The sequence below is a fragment of the Mastigoproctus giganteus genome, chromosome 10 (assembly GCF_048544385.1).
Source record: "Mastigoproctus giganteus isolate SK-2022 chromosome 10, ASM4854438v1, whole genome shotgun sequence".
NCBI classification, from domain to species: domain Eukaryota; kingdom Metazoa; phylum Arthropoda; class Arachnida; order Uropygi; family Thelyphonidae; genus Mastigoproctus; species Mastigoproctus giganteus.
This window is the reverse complement of record NC_143584.1, coordinates 70,686,069-70,703,419: the sequence shown is the minus strand read 5'-3', so window position 1 is coordinate 70,703,419 and position 17,351 is coordinate 70,686,069. Positions and strand designations below refer to the sequence as shown.

General features: G+C 37.4%; 1 protein-coding gene across 1 annotated transcript in view; it reads right to left on the bottom strand.

Moving 5' to 3' along the window:
• The window catches only part of kis (chromodomain helicase DNA binding protein kismet), a 1,089,809-nt gene that overhangs the window by 217,722 nt on the left and 854,736 nt on the right, over positions 1-17,351 (bottom strand). The window contains 1 exon segment of the mRNA XM_090383876.1: positions 8,482-8,607. Coding sequence (XP_090240002.1) covers positions 8,482-8,607 — 126 coding nt within the window.

Sequence of the window (17,351 nt, the reverse complement as noted above, 5' to 3'; positions counted from 1 at the left end):
AGTGCACTCCCGTCTACATAGTTATGCATTTACTTATTATTTATTATTATTAGCCATATGGTGCAAGGAAGCCGTGGCTTTTGCTACTTCTTTAACCAGTGACCCCAATATTTTCCCTGGAACAGAAGTTAAGCTAAAAGATCTGTAATTATTCATATGATCCTTTGTAAATTGGGTATATGTCAACATCTCCAGTATATACGGATCTCCAATGAATCCAAAAGTGATCTTATAATTATGGCTTGTGGTTTGCTTACCTCCTTTCCTGCCTCCCTTAATATAATTGGATAGATCCTGTTCACTCCAGGTTCCTTTTTATGTTTAACATAAACAATTTCTCTTCCACTTTCCTCTCAGTTAGTACAAAATCATTTAGCTCTCTGATAAAAACGTTTGGGCACCCATAACCCTAGATGCAAAATGCCTATTCAGCCTGTCAGCAAACAGAGTAGGATCATTAACAGTTTGTAACCATCAATATGAAGTGGAGCAATGTAATTTATCCCCTTCTTTCTAGGTATTTACATAAGTAAGGAAGTCTTTGCATCCCTTGTCAAAGTTTTCTCATAATATGTCATGGCTTGTCTAATCTCCTTTCTGTCTTTGGCACCTCCATAGCCAGGTGGGAAGGAGCAACAGTGCATAGCACACGCTTCTTGATTAGACCGGGGTTCGAGCCTGTCACCACCAAATACGGAGGATGCGGAAAGATCAGGGAATGACCACCGCATATTCCTGGAACAATATGGCCTTAGTTGCTAATGCTCCTAAAAACCAAACAAACAACAACAACTTTCTGTCTTTACTGCAGAATAGTTTATATCTAGCATAGGCTTCTGTTTCATCTAATAATTTATATGCATCTTGTGCATTTTTCTCCTCTTCCACATGTCTCATCAGATCACCTGACATCCATTTATGTCTAAGCATTGAACGGCATTTCTTAGTTGATATGAAGAGCCTAGTAGATTCTATGATTACCTCTTTGAATGCTTCCCATTTAAAATTTGTTGTTGGTAACATCATTAGTTGGTTCACTGCATAGATTTTAAAAACTGTCCGAGACTACTGTAGTCTCCTTTATGAAAGCAAAAACCCTTCTCTTTATTCTTGATGGTAATTACATCTTTAAGTAAATCCCACATCAGTACACTGCGATCACTGCTGATAATCACATTAAGAATATTGCTCTCGCTTGTTGCATCCCCAACGTACTGCTGTAGAAAACCGTTATCCAATAAATCAGAAAAAAAAAAGCCGATTTGGGTGACCAAATCCAATAGTTCCATTTAATATCTGGAAAGTTAAAATCTGCCACTGTAAGACATTCTGATTTACTGATCCACTATTTCTCTGTATAGTTGTTTGTTGCATTTATCACAGGCATTAGGCCTATAAAACACATCTACTCTTTATTGTTGTTTTTCCTAGTAGTTATGACACACCAAAGTAACTCAACATTCTGCTGGCCACCCATGATATCTAGATGCACTTCCTTAGATTTGATGTGCTTCTTAACTAAGATTAGACCCCCCCCCTCCTCCTCCTGTCTGTCCTTACATGCCGTACTCCCCATATTCAAAATTCTGCGTCCCTTATATTATGACACTCGGCAGTTCTTGAAATCTCCAGCACCTTGCTAGGGATTTCAAGGACTGCTGGGATCTGTACAATGTCATGTGTGATCCATCAGAAATGTCTTCAGAACAAGTGCGGAACGGGTGAGAATATTATCACACAACAAAGAACTAGATGCCTTCCTCTCAAAATTTTGCCTCACCTGGAAAATGTACTTCCCAAGTGAGGCATCGTATAGACCAACCATCCATCCTACTCTCCCAAGACTTCATCTTCTTTCTTAAGGTGAAAACTGCCCACAAAGGAAAGAGATTTCAAGATGTTGAGACATAAAGAACAACGTAACTACTGAACTAAACAACATCTTTTTGGATTCTTTCAATGACTTTTTTCAATAGTCTTTGTACATGGAACACAGCACTGACCTTTTCCCCTTCAGGTGCAAATTCCTTGTAAAAACAAACTGTTTGGTGAAAAACAAGATCAGCATAGTTTTGATCCTGGACTTTAGTAAACAAAACTTTTTTAGGCTTTGGTGATGATTTTGAAGTTCACTGCACACTCTGATGCTTGGTCTCTGGGTTGTACTGAGACACCCAACACTCATCTCCAGTGAGAGCACAGTAGAGGAAATTATGATTGTCCTCCTGACAGGTTTAGACGAAGTCTTCACACGATGACACCTTGTTGCTTGTGCTCATCTGTGAAGCTCAAATTTTGCTCAATTTTCCTTTTCCTTTTCCTTCATGCAGAATTTGAAGAATCGTCTCCTTGTGCATATTCAACTCATCGCTCATCATTCTGAGGGTCAAATGATGATCTCTTGCCACAATTTTCCAGACTTTTGCAATTCTGTCCTCATTTTGAGGGGCTGATGATGCCCACTTTTGGATCATTGTGAACACTTTCATGTCTGACTCTGAATCGTTTATACCATTTAAACACACCGGTATGACTTAAAATTTCATCCTCATAAGCCATTTTTAATATTTCATATATTTCTGTTACAAATTTTTCAAAGTTTAAAGCAAAACTTTATATTTGTTTGTTGCTCCATTGCAAAATCGTGACATTGAATGTTAATGCTACTAATGAAACTAGTTATTTGCAACCTTTCAGCCCACTGGGCAATCTCTGTACTACCATCTGTTCGAGGAACTTTGAACGCTACACCACTAATCTTCTCACTATCTGGCAGCAGGTTCTAGATGCCATCGATCTGGGTGGACAAGGTGATGTGATCTACACTGACCTAACAAAGGCTTTTGACAGTGTCCCTCACTATCATCTTGCTAAAAAACTAAGTCAGTATGGAATACTGGACACTACTTTCATGGTTGATGAGTATCATATTGAAAACACAGGGTTATCATCAGACAGGAAATCTCAAGAGAATTTTTTCCATCAAAAGGTCCAAGAGATGATCTACAAGGATCATCTCTTGGGCCTCTTTAATTCACCATCTTTGTCAATGCTCTACTACATTTTGCAGAGAGAGGTGGTTTTAAAATTTTAATGTTTCCTGATTATGTGAAACTTTACTCACAGATCAACGGTCAAGCAGATGCAGATAACCTAAAAGCTGCTCTCAAATCTTTTGCCAATTGGGTTGCTTTAAATGGTCTGGAGGTTATTCCTAGAAAATGCAGGTCAATTTCTTTTTCAGGTTAGAGGAAAACTAAGATTTTAGTTACCATTACTACAGGATATTGTGATTACCAGAGTTTCTGAAGATAAAGACCTGGGAGTTACTTGTACCGCTGGCTGTCAGTTTGATAAGCATATTAAGAACCAAGCAAAAAAAAAAACAAAACAAAACTGGGATCGTTAAAAGGCAGACATACAGATTTAAAGATCCTCAATTCTTTGTGCTCCTATTCAAAACAACCGTACTCCCAACACTGCTCCTATATGGAACCCACATTATGCACATTTGATACAGCAAATAGAATCACTACAAATGAAATCCATCCATTATCTTTCCAGACGTAATCCCATGTTTTACCACCGAATTTTCTACCCGAATCTCTGTTCCTACTTCAAGCTTCAATCTCTGGACCTAAAACAGTTGTATCACCTCTTCTCTGGTTCTACTTACCTGCCAGATCTTCAATGCCAAATTGATCTGCACATTCCAGCGGTGGCTACCAGAGAGAAGACTACTTTCCACATCAGTAACTCCAGGTTAGAGACATCCAAGAAATCCTTCTTTAAAAGAACAATCGCACTCATGAACAAGTATAATCTAGATTCGCCTGTGGACAGGAAAGAGTTTCACAGAACTATCTGAAGCAGGTTGGCTGGTTGACGGACGAGCTCAAGATGAAAGATGTCCTCATCAATTCGGTGTGCGCGATGATGTCTCCACTACTGCATGCTCCCTGTGATTCTCTTCAAGATACTGAACCAAGGATGTTGTGTATACTGTATTTTTATTTCCATGAATTGGACTTATCCCATTGGAAATAAACTATTATTATTTATTTATACGTTAACATACAATCTTTGTATCTTCCTGTATTTCTGCTCTGTTATACATTTTAACTGGACACATGCCTTCTGTATAGTTTACATTAATAATAAATAAATAAATAAATATATATTTGGAAAAGTGTATTGCAAAACCAAACTCAAACTTAAAACAGTCTATTACTTAACAGTCTAACCCATATGTGCAGCAGAATGGATTTCTTTAGCAATTCTTTTTTTAATCTTATTTTTGTGTTTCATTTTCCTCAAATTGCCATAAATATTAAAAATGTTTATGGCAATTTGGGGCCTGGGAAGCATATCTGTAGCCTGTCTACAGATATGTTTTCCAGGTTAAAACAATTTGTTTTGTATGCCAATGGCTTCTTTGGGATGAGATTAGAAGTGTCATTGTTATACATGGCTGGTAAGTGATAAACTGTTCCAATATATGTCTGAAAATTCTCCAGAGTTATGAGGCACGTGATATTAACTACTTGTTATGCAATAATCTTATTTTTTAAATAAATATATGTACAATATATTGCTCATTTGCAATAAGAGGGAAACAATTCAAATTTGTTAATTTTGAGATTACAACTAAAATGGACCCCCAAAGCAGTGAACTATTTCATTAATTAATGCACATTAATCACTTCTTTAGTTTCTCACCAGATAGCAGGTAGAAGATGTGTTGTTGTTTAACACATCATTTTTATCTGTGACACTGACACAACATCATTTATTACAAAGAGCTCAGAGTGGAAGGTTATGCTATTGTCAAGAAGAATGACACATTTTTGCTTTTGAATTTTTTTTTTGCCAATAGTGAATTATTTCATTTTGTGTCTGTATTTCTGTTAAGTGAAACATAAATGCTTTATTCAGTTAATCACAAACAACAATCATTTAGAGTTGTGACTGTATTTATGATTAGACATAGTGTTTGTTTTGAGTTACATTGTTCTTTTGGAAAAGAGGAAAGATCTTATACACTTTTGTTCTACAATGTTAGTTTCATTCTTTCAAATTCTTAGTGTTTGATGGGTGAAAATGTATAGCAATAGACATTTGCATTTAATATTTAAACTAGCTAGACAGATGATTCCTGAAAATGATAATTTGGACACTATAAAAGCTGTACGGTTGTTGTTATTTGGTTTTTAGGAGCATTAGCAACTAAAGCCATATTGTTCCAGGGATATGCGGTGGTCATTCCCTGACCTTTCCGCATCCTCTGGCTACTCTTGTCGACGTGCATAGTGTATGTGTCGAATTCTTATTTAGCTTACTTAATATTAATAAGTGGACAGTACTAATACATTAATTTAATAACCTTTGATTTAAAATTAATACTACGAAAAAGAGCAAAACTTATTATTTTCATCAAGAGTGGGAACTAGAATACTTTTTTTAATGATAAAAGAAAAATGTTGTTCGATTTGCAATGCTTCCATGGCTATACCGAAAAAAGAAAATTTAGAAAGGCATTACAATGCACTGATTAGTAGTATTTCTGCATATAAATATCAATTTTTGGCAATGGCTAAGGATCTCAAAGAAAAAAAAAAAAAAAATAGATAATTTTGTAAACATACAAGATCATTTGCAAAAATATGCTGCTTTTGAATTTAATAGTGAGAAATATGTTTCTGAAATTGAGAATGTTCTGGTCAATTTTGAAACCCCAGATTCAGTGATTTTAAAACAATTGAAGACATTGTTCAATATATTTGTTATCCATTTAATGTCGACTTAGATACAAAACAAACTGCAGAAAAATCGCTGCGATTTTTCACACGGAGAAAATATTATTTGAAAACGAAATTATTACATTGCGAAACAATATCTTCCTAAAAGCCAGAGATCATCAGAAGAAGACTTTTGGAAATATGTTTGCTGAAAAAAGTACCCAAATGTAAAAAAATGCAGTGAACTTCTAAATTCCTGTTTTGGTTCCACATTATCTATGTGAATCAGCCTTTTTGTATTTGAAACAAACAAAGATGAAGGATCTCTCTACTCTTATGGAGTTGCATACCAAAGATTCTTCATGGTTGGCCTTATCACAGTATATTGCCGATTTTGAATGCTTGGCAGATGACATGAAGACACAAACTTCGCATAAATAAAAATTTTAAATACGAATTCTGAATTGTATTTAATTTTAAAATTTATAAACAACATTTTTCAATATGTGTTGATTAACTTTTTTAACCATGTGCAATAAAATTCTTGAGATGGTAGATCACAGCACATTTTGAAGAAAAAAAGTAGATCGCATCACAGATTAAGTTGGCCACCCCTGAATTATATAATGTTTTATTATATTTTTACAGAGGAGTTTATTTATTGTTCTTTATGCCAAAGAAAGTTCAATTTGAATAGTGTATAGCATACAGTAATGCTTATGTTGAAGAAAAAGAGACACTAAAATTAAAATACGATGAGCATTTAATTAAAAAAGATTTGGGTTGCAACAAAAAGAAAAGAGAATACTGGAAGCAATACTATAGTTGTTTGCTAGAATCTTCAGGCTCTGTTTCAATATCCAAAATGTAATATCTCCATGTTCTATTTCAAATCAAAGTTAAATGTTTTTAATCTGAAGTTTTTCTATTTGAAAAAACCAATGCAGCACGTTTTATTCATGCATGAGAGAGAAACAGAAAGAGCTGTTAATGAAATTGGTACCCGAGTATTTCAAATCATCCAAGAAAAAGTAACAGTATTGGTTGAAGAAACTGACATAATCTTCTACACTGACAATTGTGATGGGCAACAAGAAAACAAATTCATGGTTTATCTGTACTTGTATGCTGTTTCCAAGTTTTAAAACGTGAAATCAATCAACCATAAGTATTTCATAACTGGGCACAGAAATGTCTCAGCAGAATTTCTTTGACGTCAAGAATCTTGCCTCAAACATGGTCGTGAGTTGTTTTAAGAACACAAAGAACAAGATCATGAAAATCTTAAAGTGTTAAAAGAGAACCCATTTTCATTTTTCTATAAAACCACCTACTTGGCAGAAGAATTTGAAGTACAGGTTAAAAGGAGTAAATCAAGAGCCACTACCAGTAATTTTGTAGCAAAATTTCAACTAGCTTATGCTAAGAAACCTCAGCTAAGTGAGATGAAAAAAGGGTGACTGGCTAGATCTTATTAAAGTAACCATATTCAAAAATTTTATATGTCGTTCTTTAAATGTAAACATATTTTATCTACTTTTGTAATTCTAATTATATTTGTCACATCACTACTTTACTTATTCCATTTTTTCCTTTTATAAAATAGATTTTCTATTTCAAATAAAACGTATTTTTGAGTTGATTACCACCACTGTGTTTCTTCTTTCTTATGTGAAGAAACTAATTATTATGGGGTCATTAACTTGACTGCCAGTTATTCATTCCATGTGGTATAAGTTAGGTGGTACTACTCGTCAAAAAATTACAACTACATTTTCAACAAGAATGTCATAATTCAAAATAACAGATGCAAATCAGGGCTATAAGGGTTAATATTAATAAATTCGCAAAATACTGGATGTGCAATCTGTGACCTTTAATCTGTGTACATGCAAAAACATATTCAATTTTGAGAAGTTTTTTGTGATTTTTTGAGAAGTATAGGGTTTTGTACAGGAATTTTTCTAGTAGGGAAAAGCAGGTGATTATCCCTTTGTATAAAGCAATGGCCAGGCCATGCCTTGAGTATTGCATGTAGGACTCATTTTAGGAAGGATGTAGAGTTGTATGAGTACAGAGAAGGGCAACAAGATTGGTGAGGTGAACAAAGGGTCCTTTCACCAAGAAAGGCTTAAGTTCTGCAAATTGCAGCGTCTGGAGACCAGGCACCTGCAAGGTGGTCTGATTGAGGTGTATAAGGGCTTGAATAGTTTGAGGAGGCTCAATGCTGATGGGATTCTTCCTCTTGTTTAGATTACGAACCTGAGGGAGCATAAACTCAAATTGAGGAAAGATAGTTGTAGAATAGAGGTGTGGAAATTTGACTTTAGTCAGTGAGTAGTAGATTGTGGACACAAACTTCCATCTGTCATTGTGGAAGTTGATACCTTGAATGGTGGACAAACTTTTGGAGCAAATGGATGGGTGAAATATAAAGTTTTTTTTTTGGCTGATGCTGTTATAGCTTGCTTTCTAGCATCATATGCCTTTACTACTGCTAAAAAAAAAAAAATTATATGATCATTATTTACATTTTAGTAAAGTGAAAGATTTAAAAAGCCTCTCCTGTAAAATTTATACTTTTTCAGTTGTGTCATTCTTATAATCCAATTTTTGGGTACCACTGTAGCTATTAATTGTAAGATTTTTTTTTCCTTATCCATAAAGAACATATCAGTTAGGGATAATATCAAATATACCATTTATTAATAATTGAAAATAGTGTGCAATATTTTACACCTACTTTTGGCCACCGCACAGAATTTCCTGTAGAAAGTGCAAGCAGCTGTGCAACAGTTGGTTCCCCACCATCCAATTCAAGGCTAAAGCTTTCTTGACTCAACACATCATCATTCTGTGAAGCACATTCCTATTACAAAAGGAAGCAGCAAAATAAAACAAGTAAAAAGAAATACATAAAGAGAAAAATCAGTGAAACTGCATCCTCTACTACTCCAAAAGAAAGTGTGTAATCAGAATACACTAAAAGTCCAATCAACCAATGGTATTGGGTAATATGGATATCTCCTATTCTTATACAGTGAACTTACAGAGTGCTGGGCGCTATTATTGTTTGATATGTATGTGTTTTTTAAATTATATGAAGTTATGTGGTTGGAATATAAAAGTTTATTTATAAATTAGATATTAGTGATTCAAAACGCATTTTACTTACAAATGAAAAAACAATAAAATTGAATAAGAAATACAGTACATTACATGGATTTTTATTTTCCTCTCACCCATGAAAGTTGATGTGAAGGATGGAAATTTCACATCTAACTTAAGCATACTGTTGCTTTAAATTAAAAGAGTGTCTTCGTAATTTATGATGAAAGAGTCAGTCAGTGATTTGAATTTTTTTTTTTTTAACTCATGGGCAGCTGCAGCCATGTTAGGTCCATGTCCGTTAATGTAACCTAAATAAAATCACATCAACCTAAAAATAAGTTACTATGTTCAAAAAAATAAAGAGTTTAAAAGAAGTAAACCAAGGAAAAAGATTGGTGAAAAAACAGAAGCAATTACAACTATTATATAACTGTATACAAATTTAACTGAAACACTTTCAGTGTATTGCTTTTGTGAGATAAAATCTGACTAAGCATATAAGGCTCAGTCAGACTGTAAAAAGTGCTAAAATATGAAAGGTGTGCATTTAAAAAAACTTTGGATATATGTTAAGCACATGTCTGATGGTTAACATGAAACATGTATCATAGGCTTGCACACAGAATGGTCGTCAACCCTCAGCAGGGGTGTGTAAGATGACTGTGTCCTACGGAGCCAAGCAAGAATAACTACCTTTTTACATATCATGTACAGACTAGTATTATCAATGATATTTGCCATATAGTGCAAGGAAGCCACAGGCTTTTGCCGCACTGATAAAAAAAACAAACAAACAAACAACAAAAAAAGTAGTAAGAAATCACAAATTATATGCTGTGGGCAACTTATATACTAGGTTTTACATACCAACTAAGAAATATTGTTCAAGGTTTAGGCCAAAATGGATGATGAGGAACTAATGAGGCATATGGCAGAGAAGAAAAATGCATGGGATACTTACAAATTAACACATGTCACAGAAGCCTATGATAGATACAAGTAGATACGCAACCAAGTTACAAAGGAGGTTAGGCAGGCGAAGGCAGATTACAAGAAATCCTTGGCAAGGGATGCAAAGAAAAACAGCAAAGAGTTCTTTACTTATGTAAACTCTAGAAGGAAGGGGATGAATCAGATTGGTCCACTTGATATTGATGGGTCAACTGTTTAATGATCCTGCTAAGGTAGCTAACAAACTAAATGAATATTTTGCATCGACATTCACACATGAGGAGTTATTTAGCAAGGGGAATGCCAGAGGTGTATTCAACTCTAGCAGTAAGCTACAGAATCTTGAAATAACTGGGAGTAAAGTGGAGGAGAAACTGTTGAAGATAAACACAAGAAAGGCACCCGGGGTGGATGGGGTCTATCCAGTTATATTAAAGGAGGCAGCAAAGGAAGTAAGCAAACCCTTAGCCATAATTATGAGAGCTTCCTTGGACTCAGGGGAGGTACCCATAGACTGGAAATGTGCAAATGTGACCCCAATTCACAAAGGAGGATCAAAGGCTGATACAAGTAATTACAGACCTGTGAGCTTAACTTCTGTTCCAGGAAAATTAATGGAGGCACTGGTTAAAGAAGCACTGCAGGATCATTTAGACAAGACTTCAGTTATAGCTCAGACACAGCATGGTTTTGTTAAGGGGAAGTCTTGCCTGACCAACTTGATTGGATACTATGATGCAGTCACAAAAGAACTGGATGCAGGGAATAACTTTGATATTATATACTTGGATCTTAGAAAGGCTTTTGATACTGTTGCACATGGAAGACTGCTACACAAATTGGAGCAGTGTGACATTGGAGGCAAATTGCTGCTATGGATAAAGGGGTGGTTGAGGGGGAGAAGACAGAGAGTGGTAATCAATGGACACTGCTAATCGTGGACTAATGTTATTAGTGGAGTCCCTCAGGGCTCAGTGTTTGGTCCATTGTTGTTTTCTGTATTTATAAATGATATTGATGATGGTATATCAAGCTTAATGTCCAAGTTTGCAGACGATACAAAGGTTGGCAGGGTTGTCAAGGACACTACTGACACTATGCTGCTGCAACAGGATCTGGAAAGGTTGAGCAGATGGGCTGAGAGGTGGCAAATGAAGTTTAACATTGACAAATGTAAAGTACTACACATGGGAAACAGCAACCTCAGAGCAACGTATCAACTCTGTGGTACTACACTGACAGTGGTAGAGAATGAAAGGGACTTGGGGGTGGTTGTGCAGGCAGATATGAAGTTCTCTGAGCAGTGCAGATGGGCTGCAAGAGTAGCTCATGGAGTATTGTCAAGGAATTTTTCCAGCAGGGATAAGGAGGTGATTATTCCCTTGTATAAGGCAATGGTCAGGCCACACCTAGAGTACTGTATACAGGTTTGGAGGCCTAATTTCAAGAAGGATGTAGAGCTGCTGGAACGAGTACAGAGAAGGGCAACAAGATTAGTGAATGGAACAAAGGGGTGCTCTTACGAAGAAAGGCTATTTATATTCCTATTTACGGTACTTAAAGTTAAAGTAACTTAGATAGGGATTTGTAGGTATTACTTAGTATCAGAAAGGGTATCAAATACACGTGTTTACCGTTCATAAACAGCCGCCATTGTTACGTGAAAATTAATCAGTAAATCTATTAATCTTGTCGAACTTCATTGGCAATTAAATTGTACTTTTAACTATACATATAACCACTTAGGTTACGGAACATAAATAATTAGTAAAAATAAATAATTAATACATAACTTGATACGGAAGTTATATAAAGGGACTTCGTAGATAACACTCGTTACTGAAACGCGATACAGCATATCCGGAATTCGATAGCATTAGCTTTGTATAGTATAGTGCATAATATAATATTGTCAATTAATCAGTAGATCTATAATTCTTGTTAAACTTCATTGTCAATTAAATTGTTCTTTTAACTATATATATAACGACTTAAAGTACAAACGTAACAAATAATTAATACATACTTGATACGGAAGTTATTAAAGGGAACTCGTAGATAACACTCGATACTGATAAACAAATATAGCGTTATAACTGTGTTAAGATACAAGTTTAGGGTTTTAATTTTGTTCTGAAATTGCAATTTTACTGACATTTAAATCGAAATCATGACTCTGACCAGAGCAGCAAAGCAAAAGGCTCAAGCTAATGGGAGTGCTGTGACTCAGGGGAGAACTGAGGGGGGCAGTTGCCCTCTGAATCACAGCCTTTTAAGATGCACTGTTTGCTTGATGTTTGCGGAGCAATCGGGTACGGGACATGATACTGCCATGGGGGATGTCTTTGTGTGTGCACGATGCAAGGAGTGCAAGGAAATTAGGCGACAACTCGGCGTTGTTATGGGCCTATATGAGACCTTGAAGGACAGGGTGGATGCCCTCGAAGGAAATACATTGAGGGGCCCATCAAGCCCTCAGCTGCCCACATCAACGCCAGAGCTTGCACTTGGTCATCTTGCAACACAGAGGCAGCCCCCAAGGCAGAATGCGCTGGTCCCACAGGAACTAGTAGTTGTTGGTGACTCTATTGTCAGGGAAACGGGGAACATGCTTTGTAAAAAGGATAGGTGGAACAGGACCAGGGTATGTCTGCCAGGGGCAAGGGTTGATGACGTTGTAGAGCAGATATCATCTTTTAAGGGCACAAAAGGTGATATAGTTGTACACGTTGGCACTAATGACATTAAGAGTAGGAGACCAGAGGAATTACTTAACAAGTACAGGTCACTGTTGAAAAAAAGCCGTGAAGTAGGGTTAAATTTGAAAGTGTCTGCAATTCTGCCCAGACATGATAGGAGGGAGTATATGATAAGAGCCTTGTCGATCAATTCGGCCCTGGAAAGATTGTGCAAGGCTCAAGGGGCAGAATATTTTTCAGCCTGGAATGTACTTGTTAACAGGAGAGATTGCTTCTACAGGGATGGGATACACTTAAATAGAAAGGGTGCAAGAATATTTGCTGATGCTATCGAGGCAGTGTTAGGTGGGTCGGAAAACTGCTAGCTTGGGGGGAGACAAAGACTAATGGATTAACAGTAGCCACTGGCAGAGGTGAAAGAGATTCTTGCACTGCTTCTATTGGAATGAGCAGAGGCCTGAAAAACAAGATGCAGGATATTTCAGAGACTGCTGGAAGTCATTGTGATACAAGTAAACACATGGGTTGTGTTAGGGTGGCTAAGAATAGAAACAAGTGCAGGTATACTTGCGTGTACACCAATGCTAGGAGTTTAGTAAATAAATTTGATGAATTTGAGGTATTGCTCAAAACATCAAAGGCAGATATTGTTGGGATATCAGAGACATGGTGTCACACAGATATAAGGAATGCAGAACTGGAATTTGGGGAGTACAATGTGTATAGAAAGGATAGACAGGACAGGAGGGGAGGAGGGGTTATGCTATTAGTTAAAAAACACAAAATCCAAGGAAGTGAAGCCAGTCGACATTGATGGACAGGGCAGTGTCGAGTCAGTTTGTTGTGACATAAGCATAGGTAAATCAAAATTGAGAGTAGGAGTGTGCTATAGGCCTAATGACTCTGATGAGTATAATAAGATACTGTACAGGGAAATAGAATGGGCCAGTAAATCAGAGAGTCTCATAATGGGGGATTTTTTAATTTCCCAGATATTGACTGGAATTTGTGGGTTGGTCACTCACACACTAGCAGGGCTTTTGTGGATTTATTGGATGATTGTTTTCTACACCAGCATGTCGGGAGGCAACTAGAGGGAGTAATACTCTTGATCTGATTATCAGTAGTGATTCTTCATGCATTAGGAATCTGCAGATAAAGGAACCACTGGGTGGCAGTGATCACAGTGTGCTGAAGTGGGATTTACTCAAGGAGGTAACTACCATCAGAGGCAAAGGGAAGGGTTTTTGCTTTCGTAAAGGCGACTATGATGGTCTGAGACAGTATTTAAATTCTATACAGTGGGACCAACTGATGATGTTACCAACAGCAAATTCAAAATGGGAATCATTCAAGGAACTAATCTTGGAAGCTACCAGGCTTTACATACCAACCAAGAAATATTGTTCAAGGTTCAGGCCTAAATGGTTGTCAGATGAACTAATGAGACATATGGAAGAGAAGAAAAATGCATGGGATACATACAAATTAATGGGTGACATGGAAGCCTATGATAGACATAAGTTGGTCTGTAACCAAGTCACAAAGGAGATTAGGCAGGCAAAGGCAGATTATGAGAAATCCTTGGCAAAGGACGCAAAGAAAAACAGAAAAGAGTTCTTTACCTATTTAAACTCAAGACGGAAAGGGATGAATCAGATTGGTCCACTGGATGTTGATGGTTCAACAGTTGAGGATCCTGCTCAGGTGGCTAACAATCTAAACGAGTATTTTGCATCTACATTCACACATGAGGAGTTATTCAGGAAGGGGAATGTCGTAGGTGAAGTAAACATTGGCAGTGAGCTAGATTATTTTCTAATAACTGAGGGGAAAGTGGAGGAGAAATTGCTGAGGATAAACATAAAAAAGGCACCAGGGGCGGATGGAATCTATCCAGTTATATTAAAGGAGGCAGCAAAGGAAGTAAGCAAACCCCTAGCCATAATTATGAGAGCTTCTTTGGACTCAGGGGAGGTACCCATGGACTGGAGATGTGCAAATGTAACCCCAATTCACAAAGGAGGATCAAAAGCTGACACAAGTAATTACAGACCTGTTAGTTTAACTTCGGTTCCATAAAAATTAATGGAGGCACTGGTTAAAGAAGCACTGCAGGATCATCTGGACAAGAATTCAGTTATAGCTCAGACACAGCATGGTTTTGTTAAGGGCAGGTCTTCTCTGACCAATTTGATTGGATACTATGATGTAGTCACAAAAGAACTGGATGCAGGGAATAACTTTGATATTATATATTTGGATCTTAGAAAGGCTTTTGATACTGTTGCGCATGGAAGACTGCTGCACAAATTGGAGAAGTGTGGCATTGGAGGCAAATTGCTGCTATGGATAAAGGGATGGTTGAGTGGCAGAAGACAGAGAGTGGTAATCAATGGACACTGCTCAACGTGGACTAATGTTATTAGTGGAGTTCCTCAGGGTTCAGTGTTGGGTCCATTGTTGTTTTCTGTATTTATAAATGATATTGATGATGGTGTATCAGGCTTAATGTCCAAGTTTGCAGATGATACCAAGGTTGGCAGGGTTGTTAAGGACACTACTGATACTATGCTGCTGCAACAGGATCTGGAAAGGTTGAGCAGATGGGCTGAGAGGTGGCAAATGAAGTTTAACATTGACAAATGTAAAGTACTACATATGGGAAACAGTAACCCCAGATCAACGTATCAACTCTGTGGTACTACGCTGGCAGTGGTAGAGAATGAAAAGGACCTGGGGGTAATTGTGCAGGCAGATATGAAGTTCTCTGAACAGTGCAGACGAGCTGCAAGAGTAGCTCATGGTGTCTTGTCAATGATATACAGGAATTTTTCTAGCAGGGATAAGGATGTGATTATTCCCTTGTATAAGGCATTGGTCAGGCCACACCTTGGGTACTGTATACAGGTCTGGAGGCCTCATTTCAAGAAGGATGTAGAGCTGCTCGAACGAGTACAGAGAAGGGCAACAAGATTAGTGAATGGAACAAAGGGTTGCTCTTACGAAGAAAGGCTTAAGTTTTGCAAATTACAGAGCCTGGAAACTAGGCATCGGCGAGGTGATCTGATAGTGGTGTATAAGGCTTTGAATGGCTTGAGCATGCTCAATGCCGATGGGATTCTTCCTCTTGCTCAGAATAATCACCTGAGAGGGCATAAATTCAAATTGAGGAAGGACGGATGTCGGATAGATGTGCGGAAATTTGCCTTTAGCCAGCGGGCAGTTGGTTTGTGGAATAGACTCCCATCGCTTGTTGTTGAAGTTGATAGCCTAAATAAATTTAAGGCTCAGCTGGACAGGTATTTCGAACGAACGGAGGGGTGAAATGGGAGTAGTGTTTTTTTTTTTTTTTTTTTTTTTTGGCTGATGCTGAATAAGCTTGCTTTCTTGCATCATATGCCTCTACTAATGCTAATGCTAAGCATGCTCAATGCTGATGGGATTCTTCCTCTAGCTCAGAATAATCACCTGAGAGGGCATAAATTCAAATTGAGGAAAGACAGATGTAGGATAGACGAGCAGAAATTTGCCTTTAGCCAGCGGGTGGTTGGTTGGTGGAACAGACTTCCATCCCTTGTCGTGGAGGTTGATAGCCTAAATAAGTTTAAGGCTCAGCTGGGCAGGTATTTTGAACGAACAGAGGGGTGAAGTGGAAGTGGGTTGTTTTTTTTTTTTTTTTTTGGCTGATGCTGCATAAGCTTGCTTTCTTGCATCAAATACCTCTACTAATGCTAATGCTAACTTGTTTCAACATTCAATGACTTGCTGGCTATTCAAATTACAGGGCTTGCAGTTTGATTATTTCCTACAATCTAATCTACACCTCATGCTCTGTAATTTGAATTTATGGTCCATAGTTCTGGAATTCTTTATAACAGTGAGAATACCACCTTCATTCATTTTATTAATCCCTTTCAGAACCTTATAAACCTCAAACAGGTCGTCTCGGAGGTTCCTGGTTGCCAAGCTCTGTAGCCCACATAATTGGAGTCTTTACTTGAACAGTCATTGTTCTGCTGATCTCACCATTTGGGTTACATCATTGAGCTCTTTCAAGAAGCTCAATGTCTTTTTTCAGATGAGGTCTCCATAATTGAACACAGTATTCCAAATATGGTCTTACAATTGCCTTGTATAGTGAGATTACGACCTCCCTATCGCTATAAGATAACGTTCGATAAATCATCGATAGGACAGCATAGGCTTTCCCAGCTGCCTGTTTACACTGTTCAGAAAACTTTATATCTGCCCCTATTGTAACTCCCAGATCCCTTTCCTCCTCCACTGTTTTTAATTCAACCCCACCAAATGTATATTTTATTTGCAGGTTGCTATTCCCCAAGTGTAAGACTGTGCATTAAACAGCATTAAAACTTCGCTGCCATTTGTCTCACCATCTTTGAAGTCTGTTGAAGTCATAGTGAAGGAACACTGCTTGACACTGATCATTAACGACTCTGCCAATCTTCGTCATCTGCAAATTTTGACATCACGCCTTCTATCACATCGTCAAAGTCATTTATGAAAATGAGAAACAAAAGTGGTCCAAGAACCGATCCCTGAGGGACCCCACTCCTGACTTAACACCAATCTGAAGAATATCCATTAATCACAACCCTCTGCCTTCTGCCCCACCTAAAGCCAGCTAGCAATCCATCTTAGAATCTTACCAGTAATAGCAACATGTTCAAGCTTATACAGTAACCTTTTTGAAGGATCAAGTCAAATGCTTTGCTAAAATCTAAATACACAATGTTGAAATTTAACCGTATTATAGGGTATAGTGTTACTTGTAATGCAGCTCTGGGGGTTCCCCCCAACACTGAGTTGGGGAGTTTATTCTGTAAAG